General features: G+C 44.2%; 2 protein-coding genes across 5 annotated transcripts in view; one reads left to right on the forward strand and one right to left on the reverse strand.

Annotated features, from left to right (window-relative positions):
* CNTROB (centrobin, centriole duplication and spindle assembly protein) overlaps positions 1-20292 on the forward strand; it is a 144537-nt gene that overhangs the window by 73163 nt on the left and 51082 nt on the right. For 2 of the 4 annotated variants that reach the window (XM_060779922.2, XM_060779924.2), the window contains exon 1: positions 17394-17591. The exons of 1 other annotated variant lie outside the window; for it this stretch is intronic. The gene's annotated coding sequence lies outside the window, so the exon portion shown is untranslated. Of the gene's footprint in view, positions 1-17393; positions 17592-18281; positions 18344-20292 lie in introns of those variants that run through there. One more of the 4 variants, XM_067469718.1, reaches the window with a different exon arrangement.
* Positions 3076-17299, reverse strand: TRAPPC1 (trafficking protein particle complex subunit 1). The gene is made up of 5 exons (XM_067469724.1): positions 17189-17299; positions 11868-11966; positions 6176-6246; positions 5825-5963; positions 3076-3703 (listed from the first exon to the last, which is right to left on the reverse strand). Exons 2-5 carry the CDS (start codon positions 11964-11966, stop codon positions 3575-3577), a joined length of 438 nt encoding a protein of 145 aa, XP_067325825.1. The 5' UTR covers positions 17189-17299; the 3' UTR covers positions 3076-3574.

A 20292-nucleotide genomic window follows, 5' to 3' on the forward strand; every position in this document is an offset into this window, starting at 1 on the left:
GAGAGGTGGAGACTGAATATGACTCAGCCAGAAGAGCCCAGGCCATCAACCCAGCCATCCCCTGACACTTCATTAGGCTCATTTCCAGGCTGCGGGTGTAACATTTAATGGAATGAGTGCTGAAGCTTTCAACGCATGCAAAATTTATCATGACACAAAGACACACAGCGCAGTTATTTCTGATTGAGTTGCATTTAAAAGGCTGGAAATAAGCACAAACTGGGGGAAAAAAATTGCAGAGCAGAAGATGCCTGGAGCAACCAAAATATGTAAAAGGAGTCCACCAGCTGCTTTTGGGAGCAGAGAATATACGCAGAAGTTAACCCCCGCACTTACATTTTGGCCTAGAGCAGGCCTGGGCAAACTTGGGCCCTCCAGGTGTTTTGGACCGCAACTCCCACAATTCCTAATAGCCTACCGGCAGTTAGGAATTGTGGGAGTTGCGGTCCAAAACACCTGGAGGGCCCAAGTTTGCCTAGGCCTGGCCTAGAGGCACAGCTGCAGAAACTTTTATATCAGTGGTTCTCAACCTTCCTAATGCCGTGAACATTTAATACAGTTCCTCGTGTTGTGGTGACCCCCAACCATAATATTATTTTCGTTCCTACATCGGAACTGTCATTTTGCTACTTGTCCTGAGTTGCCCTTCAAAACAGCCTTTAGACAATGTTGAAAGTAAAAGAAATATGCTTTACTTCAGCAAACACAAAGGAAAAGCAAATGCAATTGAAAAGTGCAAAGGAAAGCAAGGAAGTCTTAATCCAGACACAAATTAAAGTCTCTTATAAAGTCCCAAAAGAAACACCAGTCTTCCATTAGACAACGGACGAGGATTTAAGTTCTTAGCAGCAGACACAAAGCAGATTCCATTGGAGTGAAAACATCAGTATCAGGGTTGTTGTTACCAGCAAAAGCTGACTGCTCCTGCTACCAATTTATAGCCCTGAATTCCCTATGCAGGAAGTGCTAGGGCGTCTCCCAATTAGCTCCACGTTTTTAGCAGCTATCCTACTTGAACGCCGTCTATGCTCTGTCTCTTTTTGTCTCTCTAGAAATGTGGGCACTTTCAAACTCTCATCGTCTGATTCTTCTTCTCCCTCCAATTCCTGAGCACTTCCCTGCTCCCCTTCTTTCTCTGAAGATGAGGGATCCCTAACACTACTGTTCTGAAACATAATGTAAATATCTAATATGCAGGATATATTTTCATTCACTGGACCAAATTGGGCACAAATACCCAATACACCCAAATTGGTGTTGGGGGGAGGATTGATTTTGTCATTTGGGAGTAGTAGTTGCTGGGATTTATACTTCACTTACAATAAAAAAGCATTCTGATTTCCACCAATGATGGAATTGAACCAACAAAATACTGGAAGGGTTTGGTACGCGGTGACCTTGAGTTTTGGAGCTGTAGTTCACTTATATCCAGAGAACACTGTGGAATCAAACAATGATGGATCTGGACCAAACATGGCACAAATCCTCAATATGCCCAAATGTGAACGCTAGTGGAGTTTAGGAAAAATAGACCTTGACATTTGAAAGTTAAAATTGCTGGCTTGGGCCCATGTAAACCGCCTTGAGTCCCTTTGGGGAGATGGAGGTGGGGTACAAAAATAAAGTTATTATTATTTTAGTTCACCTATATTCAAAGAGCATTCTGAACTCCACCAACGATAGAACTGGGCCAAACCTCCCACACAGAACCCCATGCCTTGAAGGGACTTGCTGACGCGAGCTTCCTTCCAGCCTTGCATGCTTTCCCTGACGTGCACATGCACACCACACTGCCATGTGCCAAGCATGTCTGCTCTCCCCTTCCCTCTCAGAATCTCAGAAACAGCCTTCTCTTTGAGGGTGGCCAATCACAAGAGGAGGAGGGCTTTTGGTGGGAGGATTTGCTGTCTGTTTCATAGAATCATAGAATCAAAGAGTTTGAAGAGACCTCATGGGCCATCCAGTCCAACCCCCTGCCAAGAAGCAGGAATATTGCATTCAAATCACCCCTGACAGATGGCCATCCAGCCTCTGTTTAAAAGCTTCCAAAGAAGGAGCCTCCACCACACTCCGGGGCAGAGAGTTCCACTGCTGAACAGCTCTGAGTCAGGAAGTTCTTCCTCATGTTCAGATGGAATCTCCTCTCTTGTAGTTTGAAGCCATTGTTCCGCATCCTAGTCACCAGGGAAGCAGAAAACAAGCTTGCTCCCTCCTCCCTGTGGCTTCTTTTCACATATTTATACATGGATACCATATCTCCTCTCAGCCTTCTCTTCTTCAGGCTAAACACGCCCAGCTCCTTAAGCCACTCCTCATAGGGCTTGTTCTCCAGACCCTGGATCATTTTAGTCGCCCTCCTCTGGACACATTCCAGCTTGTCAATATCTCTCTTGAATTGTGGTGCCCAGAATTGGACACAATATTCCAGGTGTGGTCTAACCAAAGCAGAATAGAGCATAGGGAGCATTACTTACTTCCCTAGATCTAGAAGGAAGAGAAGGACAGATGGAGAGGTCTTCAACCTTGTCTGCCAAAGGGGTTCCTAAGACCATTAGAAATATATGTTTTCTAATGGTTTTTGGTGACTCCTCTCAAACCCCCTTGTGACCCTCCCAGGGGTCCTGACCCTCAGGTTGAGAAACACTGTCTTAGCCTAAAGAAGTAAAATAAAAAGGCCAGCATGAAGTCAGAACTTGGAGCTGACATTTTAATATGCCTCGCTTGGTTTTGGCATCTCCTGAATTGGGACTGAGATGGCCAAGACTCTCACCAATTGCCCAGGTTTTCTTGGAAGCGCTCCTAAACAGCCTTGATGGATTGCCAGTAGCCACTGTGTAAACAGAAAAACTACAATGCATATTGGCAGCAGCTAAGTAGGAAGGTAATTTTCAACGGCCTGGGACTGAAAGAGGTCGGCCAACTTCTCACGAGCTGTCAACACATTCCTTATTAGCATTTCACAAAAGTTCAAGTATAGTTTAAAAAACAAACAAAAGCAAAAGGTGTGGATTGTTTCTCAACCTTTCGTACGCGATGATACTTCTCAGCAGCAGAAATGAGAAACCAGATCATTAATTTGTCTTTTGGAAGAGATGTATTTGGGAAAGGCAGGCTGCTGCAATGTCTCTTTATGTCCCCAGGGAGCTTGATGTCATGTCCAGGCGGCTGAGGAAGCGCACTGAACTGGAAAAGCAGGGGAGGACTATAAATAGGAACTGGGGGAGCAGGGAGAGGAGGCAAAGGAGCAAGTGGCCTCTATAAATAGAAAAGAACAGGTCTAGGACAGGCAAAGGACTGTTGGTAAGGGGGAGAAAGTAGTCCAGGGCACATGAGCAGACCCCAAGGCCCTATTTATCTATGAGCAGAGAAGGAGAAGGAGACCGCAACACAAGAGACGAATGGCCAGTGGAAGGGTCTGAAGAAGGGAGGTGAGGAGGCCACAAGAAGACTGTGGCTGTCCCAAGCTCAGAGTTCTGGTATTGGGCTCCAATAGCATTCCCCAGTGCAGAATGAACCAGGCTCATGGCAATCTGTATGCACATCACAGGAAATAGTCTTCTGAGAATGGGGAACCTTAGCCTGCCCGAGCGGAGAAGAAGGGAAGTCCACGGATGAAACTGTCCAGCTTGTTCCGAAAGAGCTCGCTCTGGATGGTCTCATTCATGCTGCACAGAGGATTTTTGACGACATACTCCACATAGATCTGGGGGGAAGGAAAAAAAGAAGAAGGAGGCCATAAGGCTAATAAGACTAGATTATACCTCCTCCTATGCAGTAAAGTTAAAGGTTTTCCCTGACATTAAGTCTAGTCATGTCCCACCATGGGGGGTGGTGCTCATCTCCATTTCTAAGCCGAAGAGCCGGCGTTGTCTGTATACACCTCCAAGGTCATGTGGCCAGCATGACTGCATGGAGTGCTGTTACCTTCCCAGCGAAGTGATAGTTATTGATATACTCACAGATGAATGTTTTCAAACTGCTAGGTTGGCAGAAACTGGGGCTAACAGCAGGAGCTCAACCTGCTCCCTGAATTTGAACCTGTGACTTTTCGGTTAGCAAGTTCAGTAGCTCAGCAGTTTAACCTGCTGTGCCACAAAAGGGGGGGGGGGGCTATGTAGTAAAACATGCCAAATGGACCTCAGGTTTGTTTGTTTGTTTATTTATTTATGACATTTATATGTTGCCCTTCTCAACCCAAAGGGGACTCAGCGCAGCTTACAAGATATATACATACAATATATTATATTATTAGAATAGTACAATATCAGTATTAATTATTACTATATTGTATTATACCATTATATTGTAATATTATTAGTAATATTACATGTAATATAAATATATACTTATAATATCATATTATTAGTAGTATTATCTTGCATTATATTATAATATTATAAATATTATATGTATATGCAATATATTATGTTATATTATTAACATAGCACAGGAGACAAGGTGGAACTGTCCCCTGGTCTCCTCTCTCTTCACTCTGGCCCAGGGCAGAAGTTGGTGCTGGAGGGAGGGGTCCCCAACTGATGACCTAAGCAGGACAAAATGGGACTGTCCCCTGACCCTCTCTCTCTTCCCTCTGGCCCAGAACAGAAGCTGGTTCTAGGGGAAGGGGTCCCCAACTGATGACATATGCAGGAGACAAGATGGGACTGTCCCCTGGCCCCCTCTCTCTTCACTTTGGCCCAGGGCAAAGGTTGGTGCTGGGGGGAGGGGTCCCCAACTGATGACATATGCAGGAGACAAGATGGGACTGTTCCCTGGCCCCCTGTCTCTTCACTCTGGCCCAGAACAGAAGTTGGTGCTGGGGCGAAGGGGTCCCCAACTGATGACATATGCAGGAGACAAGATAGGACTGTCCCCTGACCCTCTCTCTCTTCCCTCTGGCCCAGAACAGAAGCTGGTTCTAGGGGAAGGGGTCCCCAACTGATGACATATGCAGGAGACAAGATGGGACTGTCCCCTGGCCCCCTCTCTCTTCACTTTGGCCCAGGGCAAAGGTTGGTGCTGGGGGGAGGGGTCCCCAACTGATGACATATGCAGGAGACAAGATGGGACTGTTCCCTGGCCCCCTGTCTCTTCACTCTGTCCCAGAACAGAAGTTGGTTCTAGGGGGAGGGTTCCCTAACTGATGACATATGCAGGAGACAAGATGAGACTGTCCCCCGGCCCCCTCTCTCTTCACTCTGCCCCAGAGCGGCAGTTGATGCTGGGGGGAGAGGTCCCCAACTGATGGTTGGAACTGAATGTCTTGCTCAGGCATTGGCAAATTTCAGCCCTCCAAGGTGTTTTGGGCTTCAATTCCCACAATTCCTAACATTTGATAGGCAACTCTATTACAGAGAATCAGGTCAGGGAGGATTTGCCTTTGTCTCTGAGGCTGAGAGAGTGTCACTTGCCCTTGGTCACCCAATAGGTTTCCACGGTCAAACAGGAGCCCAATCTTGGTCTCCAGGAACATAGTCAAACCAGTGCTCAAGGCTCTTGCTTACTTTTTTTTAAAGGATATTATGAATCCCACTATGGCACTCCACCCTAATTAATTCTTGTGTATTAATAGACAAGCAAGAAATCCAAATATGCCACATAGTAACTTCCAGAACCATGCTTGGGGGTGTTGGAATTCTGCTTGCCCTTGTCCATGGCAACCCAGCTTTATTCTAACTCAAAATCCCTATGGCCATTAACAGGATCCCTTCTCTCCTACTCCCTATATGTCGCGTTCCTAACCTCTTTTGTTTGCCCTGAAATCAATGTAAAGGGTTACTTTAGGATAGGCAAACATGAATAGAGGAAGGAACACATTACTCACATAGCTGTAGATCTGGTGCAGCACATCTCGAATGTTGCCCACTCCCAAGTCTGTGTTCATCACCACCTTTAGCCCTGTGGGGGTCTCATAATAGTGCAACTTGTACTTGCTGGTCTGAAAGGAGAGGAAACCATCCTTCCTGAAGTGCAGAGATTAAGGAGAAAAGGAAGATAAAGAAGAAGGGAAGACAGACCGCTCACCATGAGCTACTATTTCCTTCTTTCCAAATAGGTCAGCCTGGAAAATGCTGTATTTTTAAGAGCTCGAATACAAAAGGATGTGCTGCTGACCTTCCCTGCCACCCCACTTCCCTTTCATCCAGGGATTGGCAGCGTTTGGCAGAAAGGATACATGTCCACAGGGCTCATCTTGCTAACGAAGGAGCGGATGGAGAAGAGCATGCCGTACATCAGCTTGTACTCCTGCAGGGAGAGAACAAATGCGGTGGGGAGAAGAGATGAACATCCATAGCAAGGACGGCACTGGGCCACCCTGCTGTGCGCTGGCTTCACGCTGTGGCAATGCTCCACCAGATTACGCAATACAATGGCTTGGTTTCTAGCTTGCCTTTCAGAATCGCCCCAGCAAAAAGTTCAAAACTTTTTCTCCTTACGTTACCTTTTAGTGCAAAGGGGGGTGATTTATTTATTTTGTTTATTTCTTATCAAAAGCATTGCATAAATAAGTATAAAACTGCTAAAAATAGAAGGAGCACAAGTGGCTATATTTTTTAAAATCAAAAACGGGCAACAGCGACCGCATTGTCTGTAGCTTTAAACAATTCTTCCTCTGTACATGAGGCAGGACATTGTGGACAAGCATACAGGTTTCTTTTCCACAGTTGCATTAGGTGGAGGACTTCTTTAGGTAGTGCCATTTTGCCAGTTTGTCTTTTGATCTGCCCATCCCACTTCTGAATCTACCCAGGGACTTCCACATCGCCCATTCTTGGACGGTAATAAGAGGGTCTCAGGCACTTTTTTTCCAGCAATGGAAGTCATTTAAAATTAGATATTACCCAGCAAACGAGGCAAGGGAGGAGAATGTTGCACTCCCCCTGAAGACACAGGGCAGCAGTTTGGGAGTGATCCTGGACTTATCGCTGAGCCTGAAACCCCAGGTCTCGGCAGTGGCCGGGAGAGCTTTTGCACAATTAAAGCTTGTGTGCCAGCTGCACCCGTTTCTTGAGAAGTCTGACTTGGCCACGGTGGTCCACACTCTGGTTACATCCCAAATAGACTACTGCAACGCTCTCTACGTGGGGCTGCCTTTGAAAACTTCTCAGAAGCTCCAATTAGTCCAGCAGTCAGCGGCCAGGTTGTTAACTGGAGCTGTGTACAGGGAGCGTACGACTCCTCTGTTGCGCCAGCTCCACTGGCTGCCGATTAGCTTCCAGGCACAATTCAAAGTGCTGGTTTTAACCTTTAAAGTCCTGAACAGTTCTAGCCCAGATTACCTGTCTGAACGTATCTCCTGCTATGAACTATCACGGAGCTTAAGATCATCAGGAGAGGCCCTGCTCTCGATCCCACCACTCTCGCAAACGCAGTTGGTGGGGACAAGAGAGAGGGCCTTCTCGGCAGTGGCTCCCCGTCTGTGGAACTCTCTCCCTAAGGACATCAGGTTGGCCACCTCCCTCCTGTCCTTTAGAAGACAACTGAAGACCTGGCTCTGGGGCCAGGCGTTCGATTAGAGGCCAGCGGCAATAGGAAAAGGAAATTTGAATTTTGTGACATGGGTTCTCCCGGCAAGGCTTGTTTTTTACTGGCACATTAATCTATTAATTTATTGATAATTTTTACTGATGATGTACAGTGTTTTAAAATGATTTTATTGTGAACTGTAATTTTTATGGTATTTATGCTGTTAGCATCCTCTGATACTCATGTGAGGGTGCGCTGAGTCCCTCTTGTGGGGAGAAGGGCGGGATATAAATATTTTAAATAAATAAATAAATAAATAAATAATGTTGGGCTATGTAAAAAAAAAAATCAGTTGGTGTGTCCGTTAACTGAAAAATGCAAAGCATGAAGCATTGGTTGGGCTATGCCTAGAGGCTAGCCGAGCCTGGGAGTTTTGGCCACAGTTGTATGTTTAAGTTTTCTGTGCAGGAGCTGTGCAGGGACCAGTTTGTATTTTTTGCTTCTTGGTGGCTTTAATAATAATAATACCTTTATTTGTACCCCGCCACCATCTCCCCCAACGGGGATTTGGGGCGGCTCACATGAGATATTGACAAGTTGGAATGTGTCCAGAGGAGGGCGACTAAAATGATCAAGGGTCTGGAGAACAAGCCCTATGAGGAGCGGCTTGAGGAGCTGGGCATGTTTAGCCTGAAGAAGAGAAGGCTGAGAGGAGATATGATAGCCATGTATAAATATGTGAGAAAAAGCCACAGGGAGGAGGGAGCAAGCTTGTTTTCTGCTTCCTTGGAGACTAGGACGCGGAACAATGGCTTCAAACTGCAAGAGAGGAGATTCCATCTGAACATGAGGAATAACTTCCTGACTGTGAGAGCCGTTCAGCAGTGGAACTCTCTGCCCCAGAGTGTGGTGGAGGCTCCTTCTTTGGAAGCTTTTAAACAGAGGCTGGATGGCCATTTGTCAGGGGTGATTTGAATGCAATATTCCTGCTTCTTGGCAGGAGGTTGGACTGGATGGCCCATGAGGTCTCTTTCCAACTCTTTGATTCTATGATTCTAGGAAGTGCTATAATAATAATAAAACTTTATTTATATACTGCTCCATCTCCCCGCGGGGACTCAGAGCGGTTCCCAGGTAACATTACAAAACATACAAAGTAAAAAACAATACAACCATAATATTAACAAAACAAAATATAAGCATAAAAATTGTCGCCATAACACACATATATTAAAAAGTAATACTGCCTGTTCAAGGCAATTTAAAAATTTAAAAGGCCAAGATTTGTACAAGCCCAAAAATTCTAGGGTTTTAAGCTTTAAATACTAATAATGCCCATTCACTTAAAAGTCCTGCACAGTGCCCAGCCTGGTGAGTAAGAATTCTTAGAAAAGAATTATGAATTTTCATCAAAGTTAGCTTCATCCTTTACTTGATCACACATTTTCATTCTATGGCACACAACACGCACTTGCTTGCACTCTAAAGGGAAGAAGCTCCTCTTAGGCACAAAGAGATGGAGCCAAAATGTAGTTATTGTATTTATATTGTACTTTTCTCCCAATGTGGGATACAAAGCAGTTTACAATCATCTGCTTTAAAGTCCTGCATAATGCTTTGCCTGGTGCATAAGAATTCTTAAAAGAGAATTATGAATTTTCATCAAAGCTACTCCATCCCTGCCTTGATCACGCACCACTATTCTATGACATAAAAAGTGCAATTTCTTTGCCTTTCAAAAGGAAGATGATCCCCTTAGGCAAAAAGAGAAGGAGCCAGAATGTGTTTACTTGCTCCTGCATCCTTGGCCATTTTTCTCTGTATGAACATGGCACTGCAACACTGTTTCAACAAGAATTCATCTGGTTTATATGGAGATTATGTCCATAGTGTTGTTGTTTATTCGTTCAGTCGCTTCCGACTCTTTGTGACCTTATGGACCAACCCACGCCAGAGCTCCCTGTCAGCCATCACCATCCCCAGCTCCATAGTTGTAGCTCTTGACAGAATGTCCCTGGACTAAGAGGGGTGGTATATAAATATAGTTAATAATAAATAAATATTAAATATTTTAATTACAAAAATGTGAGTCAAGCACTCAAAGGATTAAATGGATGCGATGACTCAGCAAAAGCTGCAGTTCAATATAAGCAGGTGTGCCTGTAGCTTAGTAGGCTTCAGTGTTAGTTCGCCTCAGTGTGAGAAAGCCTCTGTGTGAGGGAGGCCTCAGTATGAGAAGGCCACTGTGTTCATAGGCCTCAATATGAGGAAGGCCTGGTGTGAGAAGCTTCCATGAGAGGAAGCCCCAGGTTGAAGACCTCGTGTGTAAAGCTCATATCTGAAGCTCCAGTGTGAAGGCTGCTGTGTGTAAAACTACTGTGTGAAGCTCCTGTGTAACTTCGGTGTGAGAGGAGGCTCTGTGAGAGCGAAGCTGTTTATCTGCATGAGAAAGAAGCCCAGCGTGGAAGAAAGAAGGAAGTCTAAAAAACTTTATTTGTGCAATGGAAACTTTATTTGTGCAATGGTTCTTGTAAATAGAGGGGAGGCCAGTGGACAGTTCCATCTTGTCTCCTGGATATACCATAAGCTGGAGATCCCTCTCCCCAGCACCAACTGTCGCTCTGGGCCAGAGTGAAGTGAGAGGGGGCCAGGGGACAGTTCCACCTTGACTCTTGTGCTATTCTCATAATATAATATAACATATTGTATATACATATAATGTTTATAATATTATAATGTAATGCAATATAATAACAATATGGTATTATAATTATATATTTACATTACAAGTAATATTACTAATAATATTACAATATAGTGGTATGGTGCAATATAGCAATGTTTAACGCTGATATTGTACTATGCTAATAATATAACATATTGTATGTAATATATACCTTGTAAGCCGCTCTGAGTCCCCTTTGGGGTGAGAAGGGCGGCATATAAATGTTGTAAATAATAAATAAATAATAAATAAATAAATAAATAAATATCCATATGATGGAAGAGATAACATTGGACTGTGCGTTTTTGTTCTTTTTATCCGTTTTGGCTACTGGTGCTGGTCACGCTGTTGCTAGTAAGTTACTTTGCTACACGCTTATGAGGAGGGTCTTTTGTTAATAAGCCGACTCGCCCAACGGTTCTCACACTAAAAACTCTTCTTTTTTTTTTTTGCAAAGTTTTAACTTTTTTCTTGATTAGAATACACTTGCTGTGTTTGCCATGCTCTCTTTCTCTTTAGTATTTAAGCACAAGACAAAAAGCTTCTTTTATCCCTGGCTGGAGGAAGAACTGGGGAGCTAAACTGGCAAATTCAGATCACTTCAGCAGCTGCTCTTTTTGCCTTTGCAACCTTGACAACTTTTCTTGGGTCTTTAAAAATCAAAGGTTCAGGAAAAGCAGTCAAGTTTGCAAGGCAAAAGAGCAGCTTCTGAAGTACTCTTCAGTGCTCTGAAGTACATACACAAATATCTATATTTTCCTCAGCTAAGACATAATACTTAATCAGCTTAACATTTTTCAATTTATAGCTTAGTCATGCTCACTTGGAATGGAACCAATTTTTAAATCTTCGTATCAGGCAAGACGAAGAGAGATGAAACTAAGTGGCTTGCAATATGCTCCCAAGTTGAACCAATAAGAAAACTATTATTAAACAGCTGGAAAATTAAACTTCAGGGAGAGGACATCACACAGTATGATGCAGCCCTACTAATGTGTTAATGCTGGACTATAGCTCCCTATTGCCACTAGTCATATTGGTCACGGATGGAAATTGCAGTTTAACGGCTCTAGAAGGCACTCAATTGGGGAAGGTTTACTGTAACGTATACCCCACACTCATTTTCATAGCAACTCAATTCCCTAGATCAGGGGTCCTCAAACTATGCAGCCCTCGCAGGTCATTTACCCGGCCCTCGCTCAGGGTCAACTTAAGTCTGAAATGACTTGAAAGCACACAACAACAACAACAACAACAACAACAAACCTATCTCATCAGCCAAAAGTAGGTCCACATTTCCCATTGAAATACTAATAAGTTTATATTTGTCAAAATTGTACTTCATTTTAATTATTGTACTGTTTTAAGTGTTTTTTGCACTACAAATAAGATATGTGCAGTGTGCATAGGAATTCATTCATGCTTTTTTCAAATTATAATCTGGCCCTCCAACAGTTTGAGGGATTGTGACCTGGCCCTCTGTTTAAAAAGTTTGTGGCTCCCTGCCCTAGAACATACAAGGCAATAACATAAAAATACATCCACAAAATAATATTAATGAAATACTTCAATCATGTATGAAGCACAGTCTCCTCATGGATGAACTGTCTTATATTGCTTTCAGCCAAGAATTCTGACACTAGTTCCTTTTATACCTGACTAACCAGAGTCTTACCTCTTCTTTGGAAATTCCGGCTTGCTTCTTTCTGTTCCATTCACTGTAGTGTAAGCACGCACCATTGCGGTCAAAGATGTATAAGTTGTGCACCGTCATCTGGAAGATGTAATTTTGGAAATAAGAATGAAGCATGCAAACCTGATATGTATGTATGCAGGCATACATCCAAAGATCATTCTGAAAGAAATTGGGCCTTAAATAATATTGTTAACACATTTGTACATTTTAATACATTGCACCACAAACGAAATGTAATATTGAAATGAAATATACAATTTCTATACTGATGACATTAGGAAAAGCTACTAATTAAACAAACAAGAGAGCTGGTGGTTTGAGTGTTGGACAAGGATTCCAAATCTCTGTCGAGCCATGAAAGCTACTGCGTGACCTTGGGCAAGTCACACACTCTCAGCCCCAGAGGAAGTCAAAGACAAACCTCATCTGAAAAAAATGGACAAGAAAGATTTTCCATAAGTGGGAAATGACTTGAAGTCACATAGCAATAGTATAAATAATAGAATCATAGAATAAAAGAGTTGGAAGAGACCTCATAGGCCATCCAGTCCAACCCTCTGCCAAGAAGCAGGAAAATTGCATTCAAAGCATCCCCGACAGATGGCCAACCAGCCTCTGTTTAAAAGCTTCCAAAGGAGGATTCTCCACCACACTCTGGGGCAGAGAGTTCCACTGCTGAACGGCTCTCACAGTCAGGAAGTTCTTCCTAATGTTCAGATGGAATCTCCTTTCTTGTAGTTTGAAGCCATTGTTCCGCATCCTAGTCTCCAAGGAAGCAGAGAACAAGCTTGCTCCCTCCTCCCTGTGACTTCCTCACACATATTTATACATGGCTATCACATCTCCTCTCAGCCTTCTCTTCTGCAGGCTAAACATGCCCAGCTCCTTAAGCCGCTCCTCATAGCGCTTGCTCTCCAGATCCTTGATCATTTTAGTCGCCCTCCTCTGGACACATTCCAGCTTGTCAATATCTCTCTTGAATTGTGGTGCCCAGAATTGGACACAATATTCCAGGTGTGGTCTAACCAAGGCGGAATAGAGCATGGGGAGCATTACTTCCCTAGATCTAGACACTATGCTCCTCTTGATGCAGGCCAAAATCCCATTGGCTTTTTTTGCCGCCACATCACATTGTTGGCTCATGTTTAACTTGTTGTCCACGAGGACTCCAAGATCTTTTTCACACGTACTGGTCTTGAGCCAGGCATCCCCCATAATACCAAGTCCCAACTATCATAAATCCAGGATGTGTTCAAAGAACTCCCTTCCACCATAATCGCCTCCTAGGACACAATGGATGGTTAAAGTTGTTTGACAGTACAAAATGATGCCCCAGAGTGGAGCGGGGTCTCCTTCTCTGGATGTTTTTAAACAGAGGTTGAGTGGCCATTGATCATGAAGGCTTGGATGGTGTCCTTCTCTATGGTAGAGGAGGGGTGAACTGGATAGTCCTGGGGGTCTCCTCCAATCTTATGATTATCTTTCTAGAACAAAACAGAGGGACAAGTAGTTGCATTCAGTCCAGTGTCCTTGGAATAGAATCATAGAATCAATGAGTTGGAAGAGATCTCATGTGCCATCCTGTCCAACCCCCTTCTGCCATGCAGGAAAAGCACAATCAAAGCACCCTCGGCAGAAGCTATCCAGCCTCTAATTTTAAACTTCCAAGAAGGCACCTCCACCAGACTCTGGGGAAATGAGTTCCACTACTGAATAGCTCTTAAGGTCAGGAAGTCTTCCTAATGTTTGTGTGGACTTTACTTTCCTGTAATTTGAATCAATTGCTCCGAGTCCTAGTCTCTAGGGCAGTAGAAAACAAGTTTGCTTCCTATTCCTTATGACAGCCTTTCAAATATTTAAACATGGTGATCATGTCTCCTCTCAACACTGTAGTTCGAAAAGGTCTCTTCATAGAGTGACGGTGCCTCACCAAACAACAACAACATGAAGCCATGGCAGGAAAGTCAAACTGCATTATTTTATAGTGTAGAGGCACCCTTGGAAAAATAAATATTATTGTTCTTATTCTACCATTACTATGATTATGATTACTATTACATCTACACCAATCTCCCCTTGCCAAATCAATGGAAAATGCTGCTCCCTGTTATTCCCTGGACTCAATATTTATTTACGACATTTATAGCCCTCCTTTCTCAACTATATGGCGACTCAAGGCGGGTTACTGATTGGCACAATTAGATGCCATGCATTCATAAAAGTGCAATTACAAACAGTCAACATAACAATATAAAAAATCTATAAAAACCATTAAAACATGTAATCACCGAGGTCATCTTATTAAAATCATTTTCCAGTAACATCGTCAGGCCATTCCATGTTCATCAATTCATAGATTCATGTTATCTATTCCACTGCATTCTCAAAAGCTTGCTCAAAGAGCCAAGTTTTTACCTTTTTCTTTGGAAAGTCAAGAGGAAGGGGGGCAATCTAATCTCCCTGGGGAGGGAATTCCATTGACAGGGGGCCACCACTGAGAAGGCCCTGTCTCTCGTCCCCGCCTGGGATGCAGGTGGGATTGACAGCAGGGCCTCCCCAGACGATCTTAAGCTCCTAGATGGTTCATAAGGAGAGATACGTTTGGACAGGTAAGCTGGGCCGGAACCATTTAGGGGTTTATAGGCTAAAGCCAGCACTTTGAATTGTGCCTGGTAGCAAATTGGCAGCCAGTGGAGCTGGCGCAACAGAGGAGTAATGTATTCCCTGAGCGCCGTCCCTGTTAGTAACCTGGCTGCTGCCTGTTGGACCATTTGAAGCTTCTGAATTGATTTGCCCCAAAGGAATGGGAAATTGTTTCCATTTGATGTTTGATGTTTTTTCTTATGTCTGTTATATCAGGCTGTGCTTTTTATTTAATTTTAGTTTAAGTTATAATTCGTTTTTATAAGTTGGGTTTGTACCCACCAAAACACCACTGCTAAGCTACTGATGTTGATTTCAGGGGTGCTAAGAAGAGCACCACTGACGAAAGAAGGTGTTTCCTGGTGGTTTGCTCCCTGACTTAATCACCTTCAGCTTAAACTCTTCTGTTAAAAGCTTTTAGTTTATTTTACTGTTATCTTCCAGATGTCTAAATCTCCAGTCTGTCTGTTGTACTGGTAATTTAACTCTGTAATGGAATAGTTTGCTGCCAACTATTTATATAAATAAAATTTAAATATTTGTAATATTGTTGACTGACTAATAAACTATTAAGTTATTGGGGGAAAAAAGTTGGGTTGTATAAATTTTGTTAGTATGGATGTATTGTTGTTGTATTCGGGCATTGAATGTTCACCTTTTATGTTTAGAATCCGCCCTGGGTCCCTTTGGGGGGATAAAGTGGAATACAAATAAAGTTTTTTATTTATAATTATTTCTAAAATATCATACAAAAATTAAATGCTAACTTAGAATGATGCCTAGTTGACCTCTTCTTTGAATAAAACCACAATAATGTTAATAACATTTCATATCCTGATTTCATCCCCCAAATTGGGACTATGGACCCTTCCACATAGCCATAAAACCCAGAATATCATATCAGAAAATCCCACAGTATCTGCTTTGAATTGGGATATCTAAGTCCACACTATCATATATCTCAGTTCAAAGCAGGGATTTTATTCAGATGTGTAGAAGCCCCCTTAAAGTGGCTCATAATTTAAAAGAACAGCACGTCTAAAATAGAATAAATCTATTTATTAAAATGTAATTGACTAAAGAACAGGAGCATTTATTCAAGGGCCTCTTTATTTATGTATGGCATTGATAAGATATATTTTCATACAATATATTATATTATTAGCATAGTACAATATCAGTATTATATATTATTATATTGCACTATACTATTATATTGTAATATTATGGTTCAAGATTGGGAAAGGCGTACGGCAAGGCTGCATACTCTCACCCAACCTTTTTAACTTGTATGCAGAACACATTATGCGAGGATGTGCGGGGCTTGAGGAATGCAAAGCTGGGGTGGAAATGGCTGGAAGAAACATTAACAACCTCAGATATGCAGATGACACCACTCTGATGGCCGAAAGCGAGGAGGAGCTGAGGAGCCTTCTAATCAAGATGAAAGAAGAAAGCGCAAAAGCCGGGTTGCAGCTAAACATCAAAAAAACCAAGATTATGGCAACAAGAATGATTGACAACTGGAAAATAGAGGGAGAAATCGTGGAGGCTGTGACAGACTTTGTATTTCTAGGTGCAAAGATGACTGCAGATGCAGACTGTGGCCAGGAAATCAGGAGACACTTACTTCTTGGGAGGAGAGCAATGTCCAGTCTTGATAAAATAGTAAAGAGTAGAGACATCACACTGGCAACGAAGATCTGCCTAGTCAAAGCCCTGTAGTCACGTACGGATGTGAGAGCTGGACCTTAGGGAAGGCCGAGCGAAGGAAGATCGATGCTTTTGAGCTGTGGTGTTGGAGGAAAGTGCTGAGAGTGCCTTGGACTGCGAGAAGATCCAACCAGTCCATCCTCCAGGAAATAGAGCCCGACTAAAGCTCATTGGAGGGAAGGAGACTAGAGACAAAGCTGAAGTACTTTGGCCACATCATGAGGAGACAGCAAAGCCTAGAGAAGACAATTGTGCTGGGGAAAGTAAAAGGCAAAAGGAAGAGGGGCCGACCAAGGGCAAGATGGATGGATGGCATCCTTGAAGTGACTGGAAGGAGCTGGGGGTGGTGACGGCCGACAGGGAGCTCTGGTGTGGGCTGGTCCATGAGGTCACGAAGAGTCGGAGACGACTGAACGAATGAACGACAACATACACATATATACACACACATATACACAATATATATATACACACACACATATATAAACACAGAAGGAGCTGGGGGTGGTGACGGCCGACAGGGAGCTCTGGTGTGGGCTGGTCCATGAGGTCAAGAAGAGTCGGAGACAAGTGAACGAATGAACAATAACAATACACATATATATACACACACATATACACAATATAAATACACACACATATAAACACAGAAATACACAAATATATACACATGTATACACACACATATACACACAAACACACATATATACACATATACACACACAACATTACAACGCATGTGCAAAACCACATATATGTACGCATATACAGAAATATATATACACACACAAAACACCTATACACAGACTGGGCCACAGCAACGCGTGGCAGGGGACGGCTAGTACTAAATAAATACTATTCAAATATTACTCAATTATATTCTGCAATACGGGAAGAATTAGGCCAGAATCCAAAGCACACCATCCCACCAAAAGGTCCCTCACCTTCTTCTTCTTCTTCCCCCTGTCGTCGCTATAGCAACCACTCCCCTCTTTCACGGCTTCCCCTTCTCCAATATCGTTTACTTCCGGAAGGGCGGTGCCTGGAAATGAGCGACAAGTCTCATTCGCTTCGCTGATTGGCCCGCCCCTCGTTGCGGTCCCGCCCCTTTTGGTCATCCGTCCGCGCGGCCACCCAAGCCACGCCCCTTCTGTCACTTTCGCGCCCGCCCTCAAACAAAATGGCGGCGCCGTCTTCGGCTTCGTATTCTGCCCAGGGAAGTTGCCAGGAGTTGTGGTAGTAGTGGCGTTGCGGCCTAGTGGTGGGCGGGGAGGGGAAAGGGAGGCGCGCGATTTTTTCAAAAGCGGAGAAGAGGGAAAGGAAGGCCGTTGAAGGATGTGCCCAATGGTAAGCCAGGGGTTTCTGGGCATACCGAAAACCAGGAAAAGTTACTTTTTTTTGGGACCACTGGCTGCCACAATGAGGAGTTGTTTCTGAGGGGAGATGTGTGGGCGGAGCCAGAAAGCGAAGGGGTGGGGCCAAAGAAGGAAAGGGGCGGGGCTTCAAACTAGGTGGCCTGCAGGTAAGTAAGGCTTCTTGCAGCAACTTTGGGACTTAGGCCCCCATCCACACTGACAGTTTCAAACCACATTATATAGCAGTGTAGATGGGGGTCTTAAAGAAGGTATCAAGAGAGATCTTGACAAGCTGGAATGTGTCCAGAGGAGGGCGACTAAAATGATCAAGGGTCTGGAGAACAAGCCCTATGAGGAGCGGCTTAAGGAGCTGGGCATGTTTAGCCTGAAGAAGAGAAGGCTGAGAGGAGATATGATAGCTATGTATAAATATGTGAGAGGAAGCCACAGGGAGGAGGGAGCAAGCTTGTTTTCTGCTTCCATGGAGATTAGGACAAGGAACAATGGCTTCAAACTACAAGAGAGGAGATTCCATCTGAAAATGAGCCATTGAAGGATGTGCCCACTGGTAAGCCAGGGGTTTCTGGGCATACTGAAAACCAGGAAAAGTTACTTTTTTTTGGGACCACTGGCTGCCACAATGAGGAGTTGTTTCTGAGGGGAGATGTGTGGGTGGAGCCAGAAAGCGAAGGGGGTGGAGCCAAAGAAGGAAAGGGGCGGGGCTTCAAACTAGGTGGCCTGCAGGTAAGTAAGGCTTCTTGCAGCAACTTTGAGACTTAGGCCCCCATCCAGGGGCGGCTCGTCCATTACGCGAAGTAAGCGGTCGCAGAACACTTTTTTTTTGCCAGGGGCGCAGAGGAGCCTCTGTAAATGCCCCTCGACCATCACTTGAGGAGCGCTCCCTCAGCTCACAACAGCCCTAGCAGTCTGGGGGCCGGGCGATCCTCTTCCCAAAGGGGCCGGGCCCTTGAGCCTCGCCTCGCCCCTCTCGTTCCTGCTCCACCCGGCCACCGGGTGCGCGAGCAGAGCCGGCGCTCAATCGTTCTCCGCGTACGATCCCTTCCCCATGACCAGCTCCCTTTCCCAATCCGCAAACAGCTATAGCTCCCATTACTCAAGAGACATGAACGGCCCTTCCTGAAATCTAGACACACGCCATCTACGGTGTTCCCTGCATCTACCAAATTTGTAACTCTATCTACAAAAGAGATCAGATGAGTCTGGCATGACTTGTTTTTAATCACTCCATGTTGACTATTAGCAATGACTATATTCCTGTCTAAGTGTTTGCAGACCACTTCTTTAATGATCTTTTCCAGAATCTTGCCTGGTATCGATATAAGGCTGATTGGACATTGGTAATTGTTTGGCTCGCCCTTCATCTAAGTCAGGGGTCCTCAAACTAAGGCCCGGGGGCCGGATGCGGCCCTCCAAGGTCATTTACCCGGCCCTCGCTCAGGGTCAACCTAAGTCTGAAACTACTTGAAAGCACACAACAATAACAACAACAATCCTATCTCATCAGCCAAAAGCAGGCCCACACTTCCCATTGCAATACTAATAAGTTTACATTTGTTAAATTGTTCTTCATTTTAATTATTATATTGTTTTTAAGTGGGTTTTGTACTACAAATAAGATATATGCAATATGCAGAGGAATTCATTCATGTTTTTTTTTTCAAATTATAATCCGGCCCTCCAACAGTTTGAGGGACTGTGACCTGGCCCTCTGATTAAAAAGTTTGAGGACCCCTGATCTAAGTCATTAATAAAGAAGGACACCGAGCAGTGGATTGAAACTTCAGGAAAAGATATTACACCTAACCATTAGGACGGACTTTCCTGCACTGTGGAATCTGCTGCTGACTCGGAGTTCAGCAGAGTCTCCTTCCTTGGAGGTTTCTAAGCATAGGCTGGATGGCCATCTGTCAGGAATACCTTGGTTAAATGTTCGTTAATGGCAGAATGGCAGAGTTGTGCTGAACTGGATGGCTGTTGTCAGAGGCGGCCCTAGGTAATTTTCAACGGTAAGCAAACAGTATTTTGGCACCCCCCCCCCCCCCCCAACCAATCATTGATATATATTTTCTGTTCGTTGTGGGAGTTCTGTGTGCCATATTAGGTTCAATTCCATCATTGGTGGAGTTCAGAATGCTCTTTGATTGTAGGTGAACTATACATCCCAGTAACTATACCTGCCGCACTTGCTCTCTTGCCTGGCCCGCTTTGGGTCCGGAGGCGTGCCTGAAGACCCCAGCGTGCGCACCAAAAGTCGCCTCTTCTCCTGACTTTCTCTTCAGCCATTGGGACCAATTTGGTGGGGATGAGAGACAGAGCCTTCTCAGTGGTGGCCCCTCGGCTATGGAACGCCCTTCCTGGGGACATTAGATCGGCCCCCTCTCTCTTAACATTTCGAAAAAGAGTCAAGACTTGGTTAGGTTCTTGTGGGTTTCTTCGGGCTATATGGCCATGTTCTAGAGGCATTTTCTCCTGACGTTTTGCCTGCATCTATGGCAAGCATCCTCAGAGGTAGTGAGGTCTGTGGGAATTAGGAAAATTGGTTTATATATCTGTGGAATGACAGGGGTGGGGCAAAGAGCTCTTTTCTGCTGGAGCTGGGTGTGAATGTTTCAATTGACCACCTTCATTAGCATTTGAAGGCCTGGCTGAGCCTGGGGGAATCTTGGTTGTTT

Source organism: Anolis sagrei, chromosome 6, assembly GCF_037176765.1.
Source record: "Anolis sagrei isolate rAnoSag1 chromosome 6, rAnoSag1.mat, whole genome shotgun sequence".
Lineage (NCBI taxonomy): Eukaryota > Metazoa > Chordata > Lepidosauria > Squamata > Dactyloidae > Anolis > Anolis sagrei.

Excerpts from the sequence above, each read along its gene's own strand:
- TRAPPC1 (XM_067469724.1), bottom strand. The coding sequence starts at position 11,966 with ATGACGGTGCACAACTTATACATCTTTGACCGCAATGGTGCGTGCTTA. Across the intron at positions 5,964-6,175 it reads AAGATGAGCCCTGTGGACAT|GAAGGATGGTTTCCTCTCCT; the intron begins GTATCCTTTCTG and ends TCTGCACTTCAG. Across the intron at positions 3,704-5,824 it reads TGCACCAGATCTACAGCTAT|ATCTATGTGGAGTATGTCGT; the intron begins GTGAGTAATGTG and ends CCTTCCCCCCAG.